General features: G+C 44.4%; 2 protein-coding genes across 5 annotated transcripts in view; both read right to left on the bottom strand.

The window, feature by feature from the left end:
- LOC116051410 (gamma-crystallin M3-like) overlaps window positions 1-20292 on the bottom strand; it is a 160778-nt gene that overhangs the window by 65492 nt on the left and 74994 nt on the right. For 2 of the 4 annotated variants that reach the window (XM_036004390.1, XM_036004389.1), the window contains exon 4: window positions 19299-19323. The exons of the other annotated variants lie outside the window; for them this stretch is intronic. The gene's annotated coding sequence lies outside the window, so the exon portion shown is untranslated. Of the gene's footprint in view, window positions 1-19298; window positions 19324-20292 lie in introns of those variants that run through there. 4 annotated transcript variants of the gene reach the window in all.
- On the bottom strand, window positions 19269-20094 carry LOC116050289 (gamma-crystallin M2-like). Its single transcript, XM_036004401.1, has 3 exons — window positions 20062-20094; window positions 19710-19952; window positions 19269-19602 (listed from the first exon to the last, which is right to left on the bottom strand). The coding sequence occupies exons 1-3, from the start codon at window positions 20092-20094 to the stop codon at window positions 19324-19326; spliced, it is 555 nt and encodes a 184-aa protein (XP_035860294.1). The 3' UTR covers window positions 19269-19323.

Below are 20292 nucleotides of genomic sequence, written 5' to 3'. Positions count from 1 at the left end.
CCCCGTCCACCATCTTCACATCTCTGAGCTTGCTGGAAAACACTTCAGCCAGAGATGAACAGTTCTTGGCCAGAACAGGACATTTAATCTCCAGCAGCTCTGTGGAGTTAACCACGCCATCTGGGCTTGCAGAAAGCCATGGTTCTGTGACACTAACTACAGTTCCTCTCTTCTCAACTACAAACCCACAGCTCTCCATCCACACGTAGGCCACCTCCTCATTCTCCTGGCCATACCTGGTTGCAGTGTTCCCGTGGAACCTAGGAAACATATGCTCTCTAAGAAAGTGATCTGGCTTAGTAGATGCACGCACGGGGACCTTTTTTGCAGAGCTAGCAGTTACTCTTAATTTACGAGCATCAAACCACAAGTGGGAGGCACTCTGCATTTTAGTGGACTCCTCCAAACTGGCACATTTATCCCCATCTAATTTAATGTACATATCATAAAATGACATGCATTTCTGGCACTGTATGTCCGTGCCATGTTCACTATGAGGCTGCTGGAGCTTTGTGGGAGCTGCTGGAATTTGCTCTGGTTCAGCAGACATGCATTTGTGCAGAAGGCTGCCCACTGGAACATTTGCGACTTCTAAGCTCATCTTCAGTGCTTCATGTGAGCTGTAGGCAGGAGTTGGCAGTAGAGATGGAGAGATGGGCAGGATGTTCTCAGAGACATCAGAACTTTCTTTGTGGTGCCTGAAACATATATTGCTCAACCTTTTGGGGACTAAATTACGCCGTGTCCCTGAGTTCCAGTGGCGCTGCTCATCTGTGCAGGACAATCCAGTCAGACCTTTGGACACTGCAAACTGCACCTTTAACAAAGTTTAAATAGAACAGTTGCATATTTTAATGTATTATAGTCCTTGGTGTCACAATACTTATATAGAAAATATGGACAGCTATAAACTGTCCATATTTTTCAACTTACCTTGATGATGTACTTAAACAAATTGCCATTCGAGATTAGACTGGTATGAATTAGAATTGGTGAAAATAGAAACTTACTTACCTACACAGACGAGGTGGTTCACCAAAATGTGGTGTGCTGACAGAATATTACATTTACCCAAACTTGAATGACCTTACCTTAACCCAAGGAGCATCAATGAACAAGAGATTAGACTTTTACTTATCTGGAAAAGGTGCACGATCTGTTAATTAAAAAATAAAAACGTTAGTCATATACTAAATTTTATTTAACAAATGCTTTAGAAGCCAATGTTTTCATCAGCTCTTTAGTACTTATTTGTATTGTTTGGGTATCAAATAGAAATAAACTCGAAGCTTCAATGTAAATCTAGCTTAATCTAATCTAAAATCTAGCTTATTTTAATGTGACAAACTTGCATCAAGAGCTCGGTGAGTACACATCAGATTGGTACAATGTCTCAAACTTCAAGCCTAAACATTATGAGGTAGGCAACAGTTCAGTTAACGTTTTGATATCAAATTGTAATGTTAGTTCAATCCCAAACATTTAGCACTGCTATCTATGTAAAATAAACTGACAATCTAATCACAACGAGGCAACAGCTAACGTTAGTATATTTTGACACTGAACCATAGACTGTATGTAAAACAGACAACTGAACAGGCAATTCATTAACCTGACTTCCATAACATCGGCGCTGCATGACTGCAGGACTTCCCCTGTCCCGCGACACAGGAGCACCCGGCCGTCTCAACAGTACCGGTAGATGTAGTCAGGATCCATGCAGAGTGAACGTCAGACTTGCTTTGGCTTGGTTGAACATCAGCCTTCCTAAATACCAGGTCATCGATGATGTTGTTATTGATTAACACCTTCCCAACTTTTCCACTGTGAAGGTACTGATACGCCTCTGTACTTTTATAATTAAGCATTGTAGACCCATCCGCACCAAGTGACAACACAAAATAATTAAATATGTCTTCGTATGTGATCTGAGGCCACTTCTTCATGTCATCCTCCCACTCATGAATAGTTTGAGGGTGTGGCACTGACCTGCCATTTGGATTATTAAGCGATTTTTGGAAATGTTCCCACGACATAGTTAACCAATTTAGGTAAGCTAATGTTTTGTGTTAGTGTTGCCCAGGGAAGCGATAAAACCAGAAGTTGGACCCATATTTACTTCCGTGTTCGAAAATAAGGCGAATAGCCAGCCACCTCTCCTCCTCCTCGGCTTCAGGTAATGCTGATGTTGAAGCAGCTACTACAGCCCCAAACATGTCAGAAATGTTGGCACATTTTGAGGAATCCGCCTGTAGATTCTTATTCTTTTTCTTCCGTAATTTCTCGGAACCTCCCTTGCGCTTTGGTGGTCGTTTGTCCATTTTAACGTGGATGCTAAACTTCCACCAATAACTATCACAGCTTGTGTCTCAGGGCCAGGAGGCGTGGCCATAGTGGGATTCGTAAATATGCGGCCCGGAGTGGGGAAGGGGGTTCTTGGATTTGATTGGGTCAGGCCAGTGCCAATAAAAAAAATTAACCAATGGGCCGCTAGAAGTTCTTTATGGGCTGGCGCAGCCAAAAAAAAAAAAAAAGGCCTATTTATATCGGCGATTCGGCCCAAAAGTGCGTCGGCCCACTGGGAAAATGCCCGGTATGCCCGATGGCGAGTCCAGCCCTGTGTTTCAGCGAATTGGAAATGGAGAAGCACCAGCTGGGTTTAAAAATGGAATCCTTGGACTTGGAGGCAGATATTGCTGCAGCTGATGCGAGTCTCTGGAGGAATTTGAAAGTGATGAAGACTCAGAACCTGCAAAAGAAATGGAAGACCTAATGAATGCATCTGGTAAATAGAAGGAAGCCTAGCACAACTGGAGTTTGCACGGATAGGAGCCATACCTAAAACACCCTTACAAAAATTGATACGCACTCAGTACCCACCACCAACTGGAATCACAAAAGGGTCTGAGCAAGCACCAAGGACTACAACAAACCCCCCATTTAGAGTTGTTGTATCTGAGGGACCACATAGACGAGGCGAATCCACTCCCAGAAGTGAAACAACTCAGGGCATCGACCTCAAAAACATTATACAAAATAATGTATACAGGTGATACAGCAGAAAGAATCTAAACTCCCAAGAAGGGAGGTGCTGGTGGTCGACGGTGATCCTCTCACTTTCAGGCCATTTATGAGGGCTTTTAAGCACAACATTGAGGACAAAACCAACAGTAATGAGGATCGACTGTACTTCCTGGAACAGTACACTGTAGGTCAGCCAAAAGAACTAGTTCAAAGCTGCTTTCACATGAACGCAACAACTGGTTATGAGGAAACAAAGCGCCTACTTAAATATCATTTTGGTGACGATTTCAAAGTAACATCTGCATACGTTGAAAAGGCCTTAAACTGGAACCAAATACGTACAGATGATGGAAAGGCACTTCACAGCTATGCCCTCTATCTAAGAGGCTGTGGTAATGCAGTTCAGGAGCTTCCATACATGTCAGAACTGGACTCACCATCGAACATGAAAAGACTTGTTTCCAAACTCCCATTTAAACTTCGACAAAAATGGCGGTCTGCTGTATGTGACATCACTGAAAGAACACAGGAGAGACCTAAATTCCATGACCTTGTTCTGTTTATGGAAAACAGGCCAGAATCATTCAAGATCCTGTCTTTGGGGATATCCAGGACTCTGCTGGAAGCATAAATGGGAGGAAGTCCAAAAGAGACTTACCGTATATGGGATCTAGCAGCAAGAAAAGCTTTGTTACGACTATCGTTCCCAAGAAAGAAACCAACATGAGCACCAATGCACAGAAAAGGGAATACAAGCCAGAGGACATCCATACAGCCGTTGACGCCTTTGTCAAGCCTTGCGCTTTCTGTAAAGGAGAGCACGTGATGGAAAAATGCGAGATAATAACAAAGATTCCCCATAAGGAGAAAGTTGAGCTGCTAAGGAAAAATGGACTCTGCTTTGCCTGCTTGGTCAAAGGTCATATGAGTAAAGAATGCAAGAAACGTCTCACGTGTCGGTCCTGTGAGAAGAAACACCCCACTGTCTTGCATATAGAGAACTTTACTCCAGGAAATCCCAAGCCAGCAGCTAAGCAGAATTCAGACACCAGGAACAACTCCATCGCTAAAGTTTCAGCGGCAGCACAAATTGCTATGGTGTCATTAGCAGCACAAACAGTAAACAGAACAAGAACCACAGACTACAAGTTAGCAGTGGTACACGTAAAGGTGAAGGTACATAAAGGCAGCTGTTTGATAGAAACCTATGCATTTCTAGACCCTGGAAGCAATGCTACTTTTGTCACGGAGAAACTGATGGAACAGTTGTCTGTCAGAGGAAAGAAAACAGAGATTTTACTCCAAACAATGGGTCATGAAAAGCCTGTGAAAACCCATGTTATGAGAGGACTGGAAGTATGCAGCCTGGATGGAAATAGTTTCATAGAGCTTCCGGAGGTCTTCACACAAAACGCCATTTCTGTAAGTGAAGAGAAAGGATGTCTACTTAAGACCCATCAAGGCAGAAGTAAGCCTATTGATCAGTGCAAACGTCCCAAAGGCTATGGAGCCACTGAAAGTGATCAATAGCCAAGGTGAGGGACCCTATGCAGTCCTAACACGCCTAGGTTGGACTATAAATGGACCTCTCGGCAGTACGGCATCTATGGATGAGCATGGTCGACCTCGGGTAATGTCTAATAAGATATCAGTGGTCAAGCTGGAAGAGCTCCTTGTACACCAATACAACCAGGACTTCTCAGAGTTGGCCTACAATGAAAAACAAGAAAACTCCTTTGAAGACAAGAAATTCTTGCATGTAATGAACAGCTCAGTCAAAAGAAAAGCTGGCCACTATGAAATACGACTTCCGTTCTGTCAGAATAACATCAGCCTGCCAAACAACAGGAAGGTGGCGGAACAAAGAGCACTAAGTCTTGCCCGCAGATTTCAAAGAGATGAAGCCTTTCAGAAGGAGTATAATGGTTTCATGAGTGACGTCTTGAGGAAAGAGCATGCAGAAAGAGTGCCAGAGAAACAACTCCCCCGGACAGATGGTAGACTATGGTACATTCCTCACCATGGTGTCTACCACAAACGAAAAAAAAACAATGCGAGTGGTGTTCGATTGTACCTCTTCGTTCCAAGGAACTTCTCTGAATTCTGAGCTGCTGCAGGGCCCTGACCTTACGAACACCTTGTTGGGTGTACTCCTCAGATTCCGACAGGAAGCAGTAGCAGTGATGGGGGACATCGAAGGAATGTTCCATCAAGTAAGAATTCCTAAAGATGATGTGGACTTCCTCAGATTCCTGTGGTGGCCATACGGCGACATCAAGCAATCGCTAGCAGAGTACCGGATGACGGTGCATCTCTTTGGAGCAGTCTCATCCCCGAGCTGTGCCAGTTTTGCACTGAAGTGGACGGCTGATGATAATGAAGGAAAGTGTAGTGCTGACGCTCTCAGCACCATTCGTCGCAACTTTTATGTAGACGACTGTCCCAGATGAGAATTAAGCAATCTGTCTGGTAAAGGAGCTCAGATCAGTATGCGCCACAGGTGGATTTAAGCTCACCAAATGGACCAGTAACAGTCGTGCAGTCCTTGCCTCTGTTCCAGCGGATGAGAGAGCAAAAGAGGTCAAAGATCTAGACTTCGATAAAAGACAAACTGCCCCTAGAAAGAGCTCTTGGCGTGCGATGGGACGTTGAGTCAGACATGTTTTTCTTCTCGATCACACCGAAACAACCATCAATCACCCGCAGAAGCATTCTGTCTGTGTTGAATTCAGAATTCGATCCTCTAGGGTTCCTAGCACCAGTCCTGCTGACCAGGAAAGGAATACTGCAGGACCTGTACAAGCTAAATTGTGGATGGGATGAGTCGATACCGACTGCTTACACAGATAAATGGAAGGAGTGGCTGAAAGATCTTTATCTGATTTCCAGCCTAAGAATCAGGAGATGCCTTAAACCGCCAGATTTTGAAGTTACTGGAGCACAGATGCACCACTTCTGCGATGCAAGTGAGCGAGGTTATGGAGCAGTCAGCTATCTGAAACTGACTCGTGACAGTGGACTACCTCACATTGCATTTGTGATTGGGAAGGCAAGAGTTGCACCTTTAAAGGTGGTGACCATCCCAAACCTGGAGCTTGCCAGCGCAGCGCTTGCGGCTAGGGTAGACAGGATGCTGAGGAAAGTCCTCTGACCCGTTTTATCGAGCACTTCTCATCATGGGACAAATTGATCACATCAACTGCCTGGTTCTTAAAGATCAAAGAAACTCTGAGGCAATTGAGTTTAAAAAAGACAATTAGTGGCTTGGACACAACTGGGTCACAGCTGTCCATGGAGGATCTAGCCAAGGCTGAACAATCACTCGTGTCCTATGTCCAACAACAATCCTTCCAGGATGAGTTGACCTCTCTACAAAAGGGCCTACCCATAAAGAGAAATAGTAGGATCTATAAATTAGATCCCATCCTCCAACATGGAATCCTGCGAATTGGAGGCAGACTAAGTAAGCTGGCAATGCCAGAGGAACCCAAGCATCCAGCCATTCTGCCCAAGGACAATCACCTCACGTAAGATACTCCTACGCCACATCCACACCTTGGTGGGTCATTGTGGCAGAAATAAAATGATTGCATAACTCAGAACAAAATACTGGATCATTAGAGCAAACTCTGCTGCAAGAAGTATAACAAGGGATTGTGTGCTTTGCAGGAGATGGCATGGCACAGCAATGACACAAAAGATGTCTGACTTACCTCTACACAGGATAACACCTGATTTGCCACCCTTTACTCATAGTGGACTGGACTACTTTGGTCCCATAAAACCAAGAGTGGCCGCAGCAAAGTCAAAAGGTATGGAGCTTTGTTTACGTGCCTCGCAAGCAGAGCCGTACACCTAGAGATAGCATACTCAATGGATACGGATTCTTGCATTTCTGCACTCCGACGATTTATCTGCAGACGAGGCCAAGTGAAAGAAATAGTTTCTGACAACGGTACAAATTTCGTTGGGACAGAACGGAAGCTTCGAGAAGCACTTAATCACCTTAACCTCAGTAAAATCCAGCATTCGATTCACGGTGAAGGTATCAAATGGACATTCAATCCTCCTTACGCTTTCCTTGAGCTGCATCAGCTGAGCTGCAACAGCTGATCTGCATCAGCGCATCAGCTGGTCAACTCCCCTCACTGCTAAATGGCTACACTCAAACAGGGCGCCCTACATAAGCTTTTTTAGTTTGCTACTGCTTGCCGCTCGCATCTATGCTACTCAATCTAGTTTGCACATCAAAGCTCATGCTTTTGTCTAGCTTCAAATGTCTGGTCCTACTCACCCTGTTGACGGCCATGACTTCCATCGCTGTCGATGATTCCTGGCAAATCGACTCCTTCGATGACACCCGGCCATTGCAGCTTCAACCAGGCCAGGGGGAGGATGCCTTTCCGGACGACAACGCCGCCGTCCATCGAAGCTCCCGGCGGTTGGCGAGTAAAACCTCGAAGCCGCCCTGCATTGGCGATTGGCCTATGCCCAAGATACTGGAAACCTTGTTTAATCACAGTATCCAGCCTCCAATCGGCGCCTCTCATGAGGATTTATTCGTCCTCCTCTGCGACTCTCTGGATGTTCAACCGGCTGTCATCCTGCTAGTGCCTCCTCCCCACTCATCCGGAAAAAAGCACGCTCAGAAGCGAAAACAATCTTGAGACGGCCGGCAGGCCTGCTGCACACAAACGGGCCGGTGGCCATGTTCGTCCAGGCCCAAGCGCACCTCCAGCCAGTGACCCAGTGCTTATGGCACTGTCCGACATTCAATCTTCCCTCCTCGATATGACTGCCAGAATTTCAACACTGGAAAACAACTCCACCGTCAGGCCTTCGTCTTCGTCGACCCTCATCTCCACTCCACCGGCGTTCATTTCTGCTCCAGCAGTCTCCGCCATCCCCGACCAGTGACACCATCTGCACCAGCCTCAGCATGATGATGTCACCCCAGAGTTCGCACCCAGGAGGACCCTGGCGACCGCTGTACCCCTAATCACGGGCTCGCCCTTTTTCCCACCGTCTGCTGCCATCTCTCATCAGCTGAGGGACAGATTTTTGCAGGTAATGATACCGATCTTGTTAAACTTCTGCTGGGCTCTGAGCTGTGCGAGCGGCGTGTTGTAGACTGGGGCGACATATCCGTCGCGTTAAAAGATGGGGACCCTAGACTGTTTGAAACTCTGACCTTTCCCAAGTTCTGTGTAGCCTTTGGAGTATATAGGGATATAATTTGTGAAGTCTATCTGACTCGCAGAGCTGAACTTGATACTTATCTCACCATTGTTTCCGACCCAGCTCTCTCTTATGATGGAACTTTATTTTATGAGTATCGTAAGTCGTTTTCTGCAAAGGCCGCAATGTTCATTCAACGCTTCAACCAAAGACTGGACTGGTCCATGGTCAACCTCGCTCTGATAAGCACTTCACAGGGCACCAAGTCCTTTCCTGCTCCATCACTCATGATTGACTGTTTACATCCAGTGCGCACTCCCACACACCAGCTCCTTCCACAAACCAGCTCCATCATTCCAGTCAGAATCAGTAACAGACAAAACAAATTGGTGAAGACACTATGTAAGAACAACGACTTCACTGCCAAGACAGTGAATTTAGTATCCATCCCTTGTCAGCCACAGTCTATCACAAAAAATGAGACAGCTAATACATTTAACAAACTGACACTTGTCCTACTAAACATCAGGTCCTTGGCGGGAAAATCCTTTTTAATCAATGATTTTATTATTAAGCACAACCTTGATTTTATGTTTTTAACTTTGGTTGGACAATAATAACAGTGCTACTGTACTTATTGAGTCAGCTCCTCTGAATTCTAACTTTATGAGTGAGAATAGACTTAATAAGAAAGGAGGTGGAGTCGCCATTTTGTTTAATGACTCATTTAAATGTACGAAGTTATCTTACGGAAATTTTGCTAGTTTTGAATATGTGGCTCTTCAGCTGAGGTCCTCTCCTCGAGCTATATTTCTTAATATCTACAGGCCACCTAAATACTGTGCGGCCTTTTTCGAAGAGAAGATCTGTATTGATTTTGACTGTGTGGTTATTGCTGGGGATTTTAACATTCATGTTGACAATCCCCAGGACAGAGGAACTAAAGAACTATGTTGTGTTTTTGAGAACTATGGACTGACTCAGCATGTGACACAGGCCACACACAATAAGGGACACACCTTAGACTTGATTATCTCCAAGGGTCTGAACATTTCCAATGTTGAGGTGACTGATGTTGCTCTATCTGATCATTCCTGTCTTTTCTTTAATGGCATTTTCTCTGTACAAAAAAGTGTTCAAACAAAGGTAATCAAAAAACAGTACATCACTGAGAACACCAGCGAATCATTCGTTGAGCTTTTCTCCTCCACACCTGCTCTTTCCGGAGTCTCAGTCACTGAGCTTCTAGATAATTTCAATTGTACAATTACAAGAATTATTGATGCAATTGCTCCCATTAAGGTCAAAACTGTATCTGATAAAAAAGATCTCCATGGAGAAATGCCACACTGGTAAGAACAGAAAAAAGGGAGTGTCGAAAAGCTGAATGTAGGTGGCGAAAAACTACAGGTCCATTATGACTCCTATAAAGAGAGACTTCGCATTTATAACTTTGAGCTAAGGAATGCAAGGGAGTGCTTATCTGACATTACCACTACTATCGATAGACTAACAAACCCTCCAGTACCAGTAATATCGGAATTTTTATCCACTAAGGCCTGTAACGAATTTGCTATCTTCTTCACAGATAAAATTCAGAAAATTAGACAAACAGTTAATGCGTCCGTATCAAGTACAGGACCTGTGTTGTCACAGAGACCAAGCAAAATAAATTCCATTATGACACAATTTCAGATGATCAACCACAACAACCTGGAGGACATACAACATACAACAATTGAAAACCTCCTCCTGCTGCCTCGATATCCTACCAACAAACGTTTAATCAAAGTTGTTTGGCTTCAGATCTCCTACAAATTATAAACACATCTCTTCTTACATGTAGCTTCCCAGAGGCCCTAAAAACTGCAGTCATCAAGCCACTCTTAAAAAAGAACAATCTAGATACGTCACTAATGGTCAACTATAGGCCAATATCAAACCTTGCATTTTTAAGTAAAATCATTGAATTTCGACAACTCACCCTTTTCTTGTCTCTAAACAACAGTTTTGATGCCTTCCAGTCAGGTTTCCGACCACACCACAGCACTGAGACAGCTCTTGTTAAAGTCTTTAATGAAATCCACTCTAACACAGATAGTGGCAAAACCTCAGTCTTGGTGTTACTTGATCTTAGTGCGGCATTTGACACGGTTGACCATGAGATACAGAACAACTGATGCACTACCTTGAGACAAACCATTATCTGAGTCCTCTGCAATTTGGATTTAGACACAATCATTCAACAGAATTGAAACCCAGTTTTTCAATCGATCTAGTAATATATATATATATATATACTTGCTACTTGTTTATTAATCGAAAATATTAAACAATCACTTGATAAGGGAAATGTAGTTGGTGCAGTATTTCTAGATCTAAAAAAGGCATTCGATACAGTAAATCACAACACCTTAATTTCAAAATTAGCCAAGGTTAATTTATCCAAACTGTCATTGTCCTGGTTTGAATCATATTTAAAAGGCTGTGAACAGTGTGTTATAATTAATAATATAAAATCCACCTTTCTCCAAATTGAAACAGGGATCCCTCAGGGCACTGTTTTGGGACCCATACTCTTCAGCCTTTATATTAATGATTTGCCAGATGTATGTCCAGATATAGGTCTACAGATGTATGCAGATGACACAGTGGTGTATGCATCTGGTAATACCTGTACTTCTGTGGCTGACAAACTAAATGTCAACTTAGATAAAATATCATCTTGGCTGGCTTCATCTTGTTTAACTTTAAACACACAAAAAAAAACTCTGTCTGCTTTTTCATTAAAAAACTACATTTAACACAGCTCTTGAATGTACAAATTAATGGGGAGCTTATTGAACAAGTACCTGAAGTGAAGTATCTGGGAATAATTATTCACTATCAGTTGAACTTCAAAAGTCATATTAAGAAAATCTATAAAACCATTAAGGCCAACTTGGGCTGCTTTAGGATGATAAGAAACTGCCTGACTCTTGACTGTGCTTTTATTTTTTTAAATTCTATGATTCTCTCACACATATCGTATGGCTTGACCACATGGTCCCAAGCTCACCAGACATCAGTTAAGACCATAGAGTGTCTATATAACCGAGATTTGAAAGTCCTAGACAAGAAGAGAATAAGGTATCATCACTGCCAAATTTTAAGCAAACATAAGATTTTAAGCTTTGCTAATTTTATCTCCCTGCATTTTGTTAAACTGGTCTTCAAATGCCTAAATAATGCTGCTCCCCTTCCCCTTTGCAGGACAATAATAAAACAGCAAAGTGGTACCAGAACCATCACCCGAGCAGCGTTAAAAGGCAATTGTAGCATCCCTTTCCATAGAACATCATTTGCCCAAACTGCATTTTCAGTAAAAGGGGCAAAATTATGGAACTTTCTGCCAGACCACTTGAAATGTATCCCAACATTAGCCACTTTTAAAAAAAATACCAAATTGTGGCTAATGCGGGAACAATCTTGCTCTCATATTTATTTTTTTACACTGTGCTCTCATTGTATACATTATCATTTAATTTCTTTTTATTTAATCTTTATTGTATTTTTAATAATAATAATGTATAAATAATAATAAATATTAAATCTGTATTTTTATTTGTAACCAAAAGCCCTACTAGGGACAAGTGTCGAGAATTAGCTTTGGCTAAAAACACTATGATACATACATCAGATGACTGTTGAAGTTTATCTATGTTTTTTTGTATCTGTCCCTATCTAAATAAACCTTTAAAAAAAAATATATATATAAAAATATATATATATATATATATATATATTACTAGATCGATTGAAAAACTGGGTTTCAGTATTTCTGGATCAGTCCTAAACTGGTTTGAATCCTATCTAAAGAATAGAGACTACTTTGTGTCTATAGGCGATTATGTGTCTGAGCATAAAATTATGATGTATGGAGTTCCCCAAGGCTCAATTCTGGGACCTCTCCTGTTCAAAATCTACATGCTTCCATTGGCTCATATTATGGAAAACAACAAGATAAGTCACCATAGCTATGCGGACGACACACAACTTTATATAACTTTAACGCCAGGAGACTATAGTCCAATACAAAAACTGACTAATTGCATTGAACAAATCAACGACTGGATGTGTCAAAATTTTCTTAAATTAAATGAAGACAAAACTGAGGTAGCTGTTTTTGGAGCAAAAGAAGAGCAATTGAAAGTCAGCGCTCAGCTTCAAATGGCACTGTTAAAAACAACAGACAAAGCAAAAAATCTTGGTGTAGTGATGGACTCAGACCTGAATTTCAACAGCCACATTAAGACAATAACAAAGTCAGCCTATTACCATCTTAAGAATATATCAAGGATTAGAGGACTTATGTCTCAGCAGGATTTGGAAAAACTTGTCCATGCTTTTATCCTTAGTAGACTTGACTACTGTAACGGCGTCCTTACAGGTCTCCCTAAAAAATCAATTAGACAGCTGCAGCTGATTCAGAACGCTGCAGCCAGAGTTCTCACTAGGACCAAAAAAGTGGATCACATCACTCCAGTTCTAAAGTCTTTACATTGACCTCCTGTGCCTCAAAGAGTTAATTTCAAAATACTTATGCTGAGCCACATTAACCAGCTCCGACTGGGGGATCCCGAGGCGTTCCCAGGCCAGGTTGGAGATATAATCCCTCCACCTAGTCCTGGGTCTTCCCCGAGGCCTCCTCCCAGCTGGACGTGCCTGGAACACCTCCCTAGGGAGGCGCCCAGGAGGCATCCTTAACAGATGCCCGAACCACCTCAACTGGCTCCTTTCGACGCGAAGGAGCAGCGGCTCTACTCCGAGCTCCTCACGGATGACTGAGCTTCTCACCCTATCTCTAAGGGAGACGCCAGCCACCCTCCTGAGGAAACCCATTTCGGCCGCTTGTACCCTGGATCTCGTTCTTTCGGTCATGACCCAGACCATAGGTGAGGGTAGGAACGAAAACTGACCGGTAGATTGAGAGCTTTGCCTTCTGGCTCAGCTCTCTTTTCGTCACAACGGTGCGATAAATTGAGTGTAATACCGCACCCGCTGCGCCGATTCTCCGACCAATCTCCTGCTCCATTGTCCCCTCACTCGCGAACAATACCCCAAGGTACTTGAACTCCTTCACTTGGGGTAAAGACTCATTCCCTACTTGGAGAAGGCACTCCATCGGTTTCCTGCTGAGAACCATGGCCTCAGATTTAGAGGTGCTGATCCTCATCCCAGCCGCTTCACACGCGGCTGCGAACCGATCCAGTGAGTGTTGAAGGTCACAGGCCGACGATGCCATCAGGACCACATCATCCGCAAAAAGCAGCGATGAGATCCCGAGCTCACCAAACTGCAACCCCTCTCCACCCCGACTACGCCTCGATATCCTGTCCATAAATACTACAAACAGGATTGGTGACAAAGCGCAGCCCTGGCGGAGGCCAACTCTCACCTGAAACGAGTCCGACTTACTGCCGAGAACCCGGACACAGCTCTCGCTTTGGTCGTACAGAGATTGGATGGCCCTGAGAAGGGACCCCCTCACCCCATACTCCCGCAGCACCTCCCACAGTATCTCCCGGGGGACCCGGTCATACGCCTTCTCCAGATCCACAAAGCACATGTAGACCGGTTGGGCATACGACCGTTGTTCCACGACCAGGACGGAATCCGCATTGTTCCTCTTCAACCTGAGGTTCGACTATCGACCGAACCCTCCTTTCCAGCACCTTGGAGTAGACTTTACCGGGGAGGCTGAGAAGTGTGATACCCCTGTAATTGGCACACACCCTCTGGTCCCCCTTTTTGAAAAGGGGAACCACCACCCCGGTCTGCCACTCCTTAGGCACCGTCCCCGACTTCCACGCAATGTTGAAGAGGCGTGTCAACCAAGACAACCCCTCCACACCCAGAGCTTTAAGCATTTCTGGACGGATCTCATCAATCCCTGGGGCTTTGCCACTGTGGAGTTGTTTAACTACCTCAGCAACTTCCACCAGGGAAATTGACGACAATTCCCCATCATCCTCCAGCTCTGCCTCTACCATAGAGGGCATATTAGTCGGATTTAGGAGTTCCTCAAAGTGCTCCTTCCACCGCCCTATTACCTCCTCAGTTGAGGTCAACAGCATCCCATCCTTACTGTACACAGCTTGGATGGTTCCCCGCTTCCCCCTCCTGAGGTGGCGAACGGTTTTCCAGAAGCACCTTGGTGCCGACCGAAAGTCCTTCTCCATGTCTTCTCCGAACTTCTCCCACACCCGCTGCTTTGCCTCTTTCACGGCAGAGGCTGCAGCCCTTCGGGCCCTTCGGTACCTTGCAATTGCCTCCGGAGTCCTCTGGGATAACATATCCCAGAAAGATTCCTTCTTCAGTCGGACGGCTTCCCTGACCACCGGTGTCCACCATGGTGTTCGTGGGTTACCGCCCCTTGAGGCACCTAAGACCCTAACACCACAGCTCCCCGCCACAGCTTCAGCAATGGAAACTTTGAACATTGTCCACTCGGGTTCAATGCCCCCAGCCTCCACAGGGATGCACGAAAAGCTACGCCGGAGGTGTGAGTTGAAAGTCTGTCGGACAGCGGCCTCCTCCAGATGTTCCCAATTTACCCGCACTACCCGTTTGGGCTTACCAGGTCTGTCCAGAGTCTTCCCACACCCTCTGACCCAACTCACCACCAGATGGTGATCAGTTGACAGCTCTGCCCCTCTCTTCACCCGAGTGTCCAAAACATACGGCCTCAGATCAGATGAAACGATTATAAAATCGATCATTGACCTTTGGCCTAGGGTGCTCTGGTACCAAGTACACTTATGAGCATCCCTATGTTCGAACATGGTGTTCGTTATAGACAATCCATGACTAGCACAGAAGTCCAACAACAAACAACCACTGGTTTAGATCAGGGAGGCCGTTCCTCCCAATCACGCCTCTCCATGTGTCTCCATCATTTCCCACGTGCGCGTTGAAGTCCCCCAGCAGAACTATGGAGTCCCCCACTGGAGCCCCATACAGGACATTCAAGGTCTCCAAGAAGGCCGAATACTCCGAGCTCTTGTTTGGTGCATACGCACAAACAACAGTCAGAGTTTTCCCCCCCACAACTCGCAGGCGTAGGGAGGCGACCCTCTCGTCCACCGGGGTAAACTCCAACGTAGCGGCGCTCAGCCGGGGGCTTGTGAGTATCCCCACACCCGCCCGGCCTGGGCAACTCCGGAGAAGAAAAGAGTCCAACCCCTATCCAGGAGTATGGTTTCAGAACCGAGACTGTGCGTAGAGGTAAGCCCCACCAGATCCAACTGGTAGCGCTCCACCTCCCGCACAAGTTCCGGCTCCTTCCCCCACAGAGAGGTGACGTTCCACGTCCCCAGAGCCAGCGTCTGCTGCCCGGGTCTGGTCCGTCGAGGCCCCTGACCTTCACTGCCACCCATGTGTCAGCGCACCCGACGCCCAGGTGGTGGGCCCATGGGTTGGAGAGAGAGGTGTCACGTAGCTTTTTTGGGCTGTGCCCGTCCGGGCTCCGTGGCAAACCCGGCCACCAGGCGCTCGCTGACGGGCCCTCCATCTGGGCCTGGCTCCAGACGGGGGCCCCGGGCTTCCTCCGGGCAGGGTCACTCCATCTCTACCTCGTTTTTTCATAGGGTTTTTGAACCATTCTTTGTCTGGCCCCTCCCCTGAGACCACTTTGCCTTGGGAGACCCTACCAGGAGCACAAAGCTCCAGACAACACAGCCCTCAGGTTCATAGGGACACACAAACCTCTCCACCACGATAAGGTGATGGTTCCAGGAGAGGATTTTATTTTATTTTGTATAAAATTTTAATTAAATTTTAATATTTAGTGGAACTGTGAATTTTACTCTTGGATTTTCATTCTCGTATTAATTGTTATACTGAACTATGATTTTTTTTTTTTTATCTTCTGTGGTATTAAACTTGTATTCGTTAATATTTTTATTTTGAATCACTATTTTGCTCTTTGCTTTTCAATGTTTAATGTTTTATGTAAAGCACTTTGAGTTGCCTTGTGCTGAAATGTGCTATATAAATAAAATTGCCTTGCCTTGCCATCAGTGGTTCTCGCGCACACTCCACTTCCCTGTGCTCTAAAACTGCCACTCATCTGTCCCATCCTGGCCCGAGCCGTAATCCTGGCTCCCAGGTGACTAGATTTAGTGCTCCGCTTTGCTGCAATTTTAATGAGAATATTTGTAGGATGTGTAACTGTAAATATCTTTATGTCTGTAGCTACTGTGGAGATGCCCACCCCAAGTCGGTGTGTCCGAGGAGATCCCGCTTCATGAAAGCAGAGCGAAATAAATAAAACCGTCAACTCTCATCAACGTCCCTAGGCTGGGACAGGCGTCGAGGAAGCATCCAAACCGCTGTTTCGTGGATTATTTATTGACTGGTCTTGTTCAAGGTTTCTTTGCTGGTCTGTTGCATTTGCCTGCTGTGTCATTCAGTTGTAAAAATGTATTGTCCACGTCAAAGAAACGGTGGATGCCTTGTTGGAGGAGGTTAGAAAAGGTTTTATGATAGGTCCGTTCGATAGGTCTCCTTTTCCAATTTTTAGGATAAATCCCATAGGGATCGCCACTCAAAAATATTCAGGTAAATAACCTGTGATCATTGACCTTTCCTCTCCCCACAATGATTAGGCTGATAGCGTCAATTCCTTTAGCCCCTTTTTCCCTGTTTTATAGCACCGTTGATGATGCTATCAATTTCATTAAAAGGGCAGGAGGAGGAGCTTGGCTTGCAAAGGCGGATATTTCAGATGCTTTTAAAGTGATGCCATTGCATCCTTCTCAGTAGCATCTGTTTGGCGTTCAGTGGAGAGGCAAAATTTATTTCTCGTTTAGACTCGCTTTTGGCTGTCGTATTCGGCCTTGTGTTGGATTCTTCTTAATAACGACAAGTTACCGTTCGTTCTTCATCTTTTGGATGATTTTCTCCTGGTGGATTTTCCATCCGCAAAGTCAGATTCTTCTATCTCGGCACATAAACGCACCCTTTTGGATTTGGGTGTTCCTCTCTCGGAGGAAAAGACCGTAGGTCCTGTAAAAGTTATAGAGTTCTTGGGCATCACTCTCGATTGCAACCGTATGCAAGCCTTGCTGCCCCTTGAGAAATTATCCAGGTTATGACAGGTTATGCAAGTTGCTCAAAGTTCACGGTCCTTCTCCAAAAGGGAATTGCACTCTCTTCTAGGCCACTTTAATTTTGCGATGAGGGTAATTCCTCAGGGCAGATCATTTATTTCCAGGCTTCTTGACCTATCCAAATCAGCAAAATAGCTCATTGATGTTGTTACCTTGGACGCAGGATATAGATCAGAGCTTACATTTTGGTTTCTGCTCCTGTATAATTGGAATGGCCTTTTTTATGTGCGCGCTGCTGCACAATACATGCGGGGGGATCTGGCAAAATCTACATTAAAAACCTATGACTCAGCTTGGTCTTATTTCACCACATTTTGTGCTACTTTATCTGTAGCTACTCTGCCTGTTAATATATCATGTATTAATGCTTTTATAGTCCACTGCTTTGAGACTTGAAAAGTGCAGCCTTCTTCCATCAAAAGTACGGTCGCTGTCATCCAATTCCATCTGCGCTGCCTGGATCCATCCCCTACCAGTATTCTGGAAAACCCATCCATACGCCTCTTGCTGAACGGCGTCAAAAGGAAGTCACCACGAGGCAATGATAAACGTCTCCCTTTCACATTACCTTTAGTTAAACAAATTATATCACAATTGAGGAAAGGGTGTTTTGGGACTTACACAGATCAAATATTGGAGACAGTCATTCTCACAGATTTCTTTGGTTTTCTAAGGGGTGGCGACATTTCTTCACGCATGTGTTCCTTTGACCCAAATCACGATCTCACCATTTCTGATGTTTCAATTAATGATCACCATTTCACCATGTTTCTCAAACACTCCAAAACAGATATAAATAGTGAAGGTACTGTTGTCTATATCTCAGAGTCTAATACTGTCTTTTGCCCTCTATCTTCCATGCTGACCTACTTGAGGAGCCGTCCTCGTGCTGGTCCGCAGGAGCCGCTGTTCATCACACAGAAAGGGAAAACAATGTCCAGGGCCTGGTTTGCATCTCACCTACGCCTACTCTGCCAATTCTGCGGACTGCCTCCAGACCATTATAAAGCTCATTCCCTGCGCATAGGGGCCGCAACTACTGCAGCGGCATCCGCTCCTGTTTCAACGCTAAAAGCCATGGGGTGGTGGACTTCTGCTGCATGTGAACGTTACCTTCGACCTGACGTTCACGCTATTCTTGATGCTCAGAACGCTATGTGCTCTGCTCCCTAATTGATTTAGACCAATAAACAAATCAGCAAATTTGTGCCTCATCTGCTTAAATTTTATTATGTGAAACAATCTAAATAGGGATGTTCATTATCTAATGCGCTTAAAGGCTACTTAATTCCATCCTCTTATTTTCATTTTATCACAAGAGGATTGCCAGGTATGTTCTGTTTGGGGGGAATAGTTTAGCTCTCTCAGTCTTAAACTGTGTGAGCGTCCCCTAATGCTGCTGCTGCTTTTTCATGGTGCTCATGAAAGTCAGGGGACTTCTCTGAACAGAGCCATGCTGCCAAATTTAATTCGTAATTCATTCAATAACATTTTCTAAAGCATTTTTATTGTCTGTGTTGTTCTTGACGTTAATGGACCTGACAGAAATACATTTTTACCTTGCTTTGAAAATGTAAAAGTGTAATTTTGATTTCATTGTTAAATTTTTGATTATCCCTAGTTGTATATTATGTTTATTAATTGTTATATACCTGCATATTAATCCTTCTTTCAAGATCATTGGTAAGCCTTTGTCTGTTGGGTTTAACAGTAGGCTAAATGAGATTTGAATACATTTTAGAATAAAAATGATCGTGCTAACAGCTGCTTGCTGTCTAAGTAACCATCACATCTATTTAATATCCTGACACATATATATATATATATATATATATATATATATATATATATATATAGGTATAATACTGCATAATATTTCATAGTGACAGTTGGACAGTAAGTTAAGGACAAAAGTTAAAATAGTGCATTAATTATTTATTAAATGGCATTTGATACATTCAATAAACATTTAGTAGCCGGAGTCCATGATGCGCCTCATGCTCATCCACCTCATGCCACTCATGCCCATGTCCCTGAAGCTCCTGTACTCTCCGGGCCTCATGTACATCATCCTGCCTCTGTAGTTGGGCTGCTCGTACATCAGCCAGTGGCCGTCCATCACGTGGCAGGACTGGCAGTCGTTCATACGGTAACGGTCCATGATGTTGTCACAGTCGTCCATCATCTCGTAACTCTGACCACCAAAGTTTTCCCTCTCATATATCTTCATCCTGAACTGACCTCTGTGCTGTTTTTTGGAGAGAACAAAAACAAATGAATGTCTTAATATCAAGTTTAGTGCTGGTTGTCACCTGTAGTAGTATAATAGTATCACGGATGCCGTGTTATACCTACCATGGGGATCATACGGCAAGACCTGATGCAGTCTCTCATTCCCATCATGCTCATGCAATCAGCGTACTCGCCCCTCCTCATGAAGTACTGGCTTCCCATGTAGTTGGTGCGGTCGTAGACCATGAAGCAGCCGCTCTCCACCCTGCAAGAGTGGCACCTGCTCATGTAGGAGGACATGTCAGAGCAGTCGTTCATGCACTCATAGTGGCGACCCTGGAAGTTCCTCTCCTCGTAGAAGATGATCTGAAAATAGTGAATTGTAATGGTTAGAAATTAAGCAGCAAGGTGAATTTAGTGATCCTATTTTGTAAACAGCAATTCATGCTAATTACAAAAAGATTTTAAAAAGTACCTTGCCCCTCATGTTCATGTTGGTATTGGTCATGTTGGCTGTAGATGTGCTGTTGCTCCTGAACTGCCTTCCTACCTGGTTTAACCCTTTCCTTTTATACACGACCAAACATAAAGAATGAGTGCCCCCTCCCCCTCAGACCCCCCTTACTCAGCAACTTACTATGGAAGCCAACAGAAGGGGTTATGTAAAACATTTTCAAGGACTGGGTACTATGATGTCCTGACAAAA

The sequence above is a fragment of the Sander lucioperca genome, chromosome 8, assembly GCF_008315115.2.
Source record: "Sander lucioperca isolate FBNREF2018 chromosome 8, SLUC_FBN_1.2, whole genome shotgun sequence".
In the NCBI taxonomy this organism is placed as follows: domain Eukaryota; kingdom Metazoa; phylum Chordata; class Actinopteri; order Perciformes; family Percidae; genus Sander; species Sander lucioperca.
The sequence above is the reverse complement of the archived record's forward strand: the minus strand, read 5'-3'. Positions and strand labels throughout refer to the sequence as shown.

Bases quoted from the DNA above. Each gene is read 5' to 3' on its own strand.
- LOC116050289 (XM_036004401.1), bottom strand. From the start codon at position 20,094: ATGACCAATACCAACATGAACATGAGGGGCAAG. The intron at 19,953-20,061 runs GTACTTTTTAAA...CACTATTTTCAG, and splicing joins ACATGAACATGAGGGGCAAG to ATCATCTTCTACGAGGAGAG. The intron at 19,603-19,709 runs GTAGGTATAACA...TCCAAAAAACAG, and splicing joins CTTGCCGTATGATCCCCATG to CACAGAGGTCAGTTCAGGAT.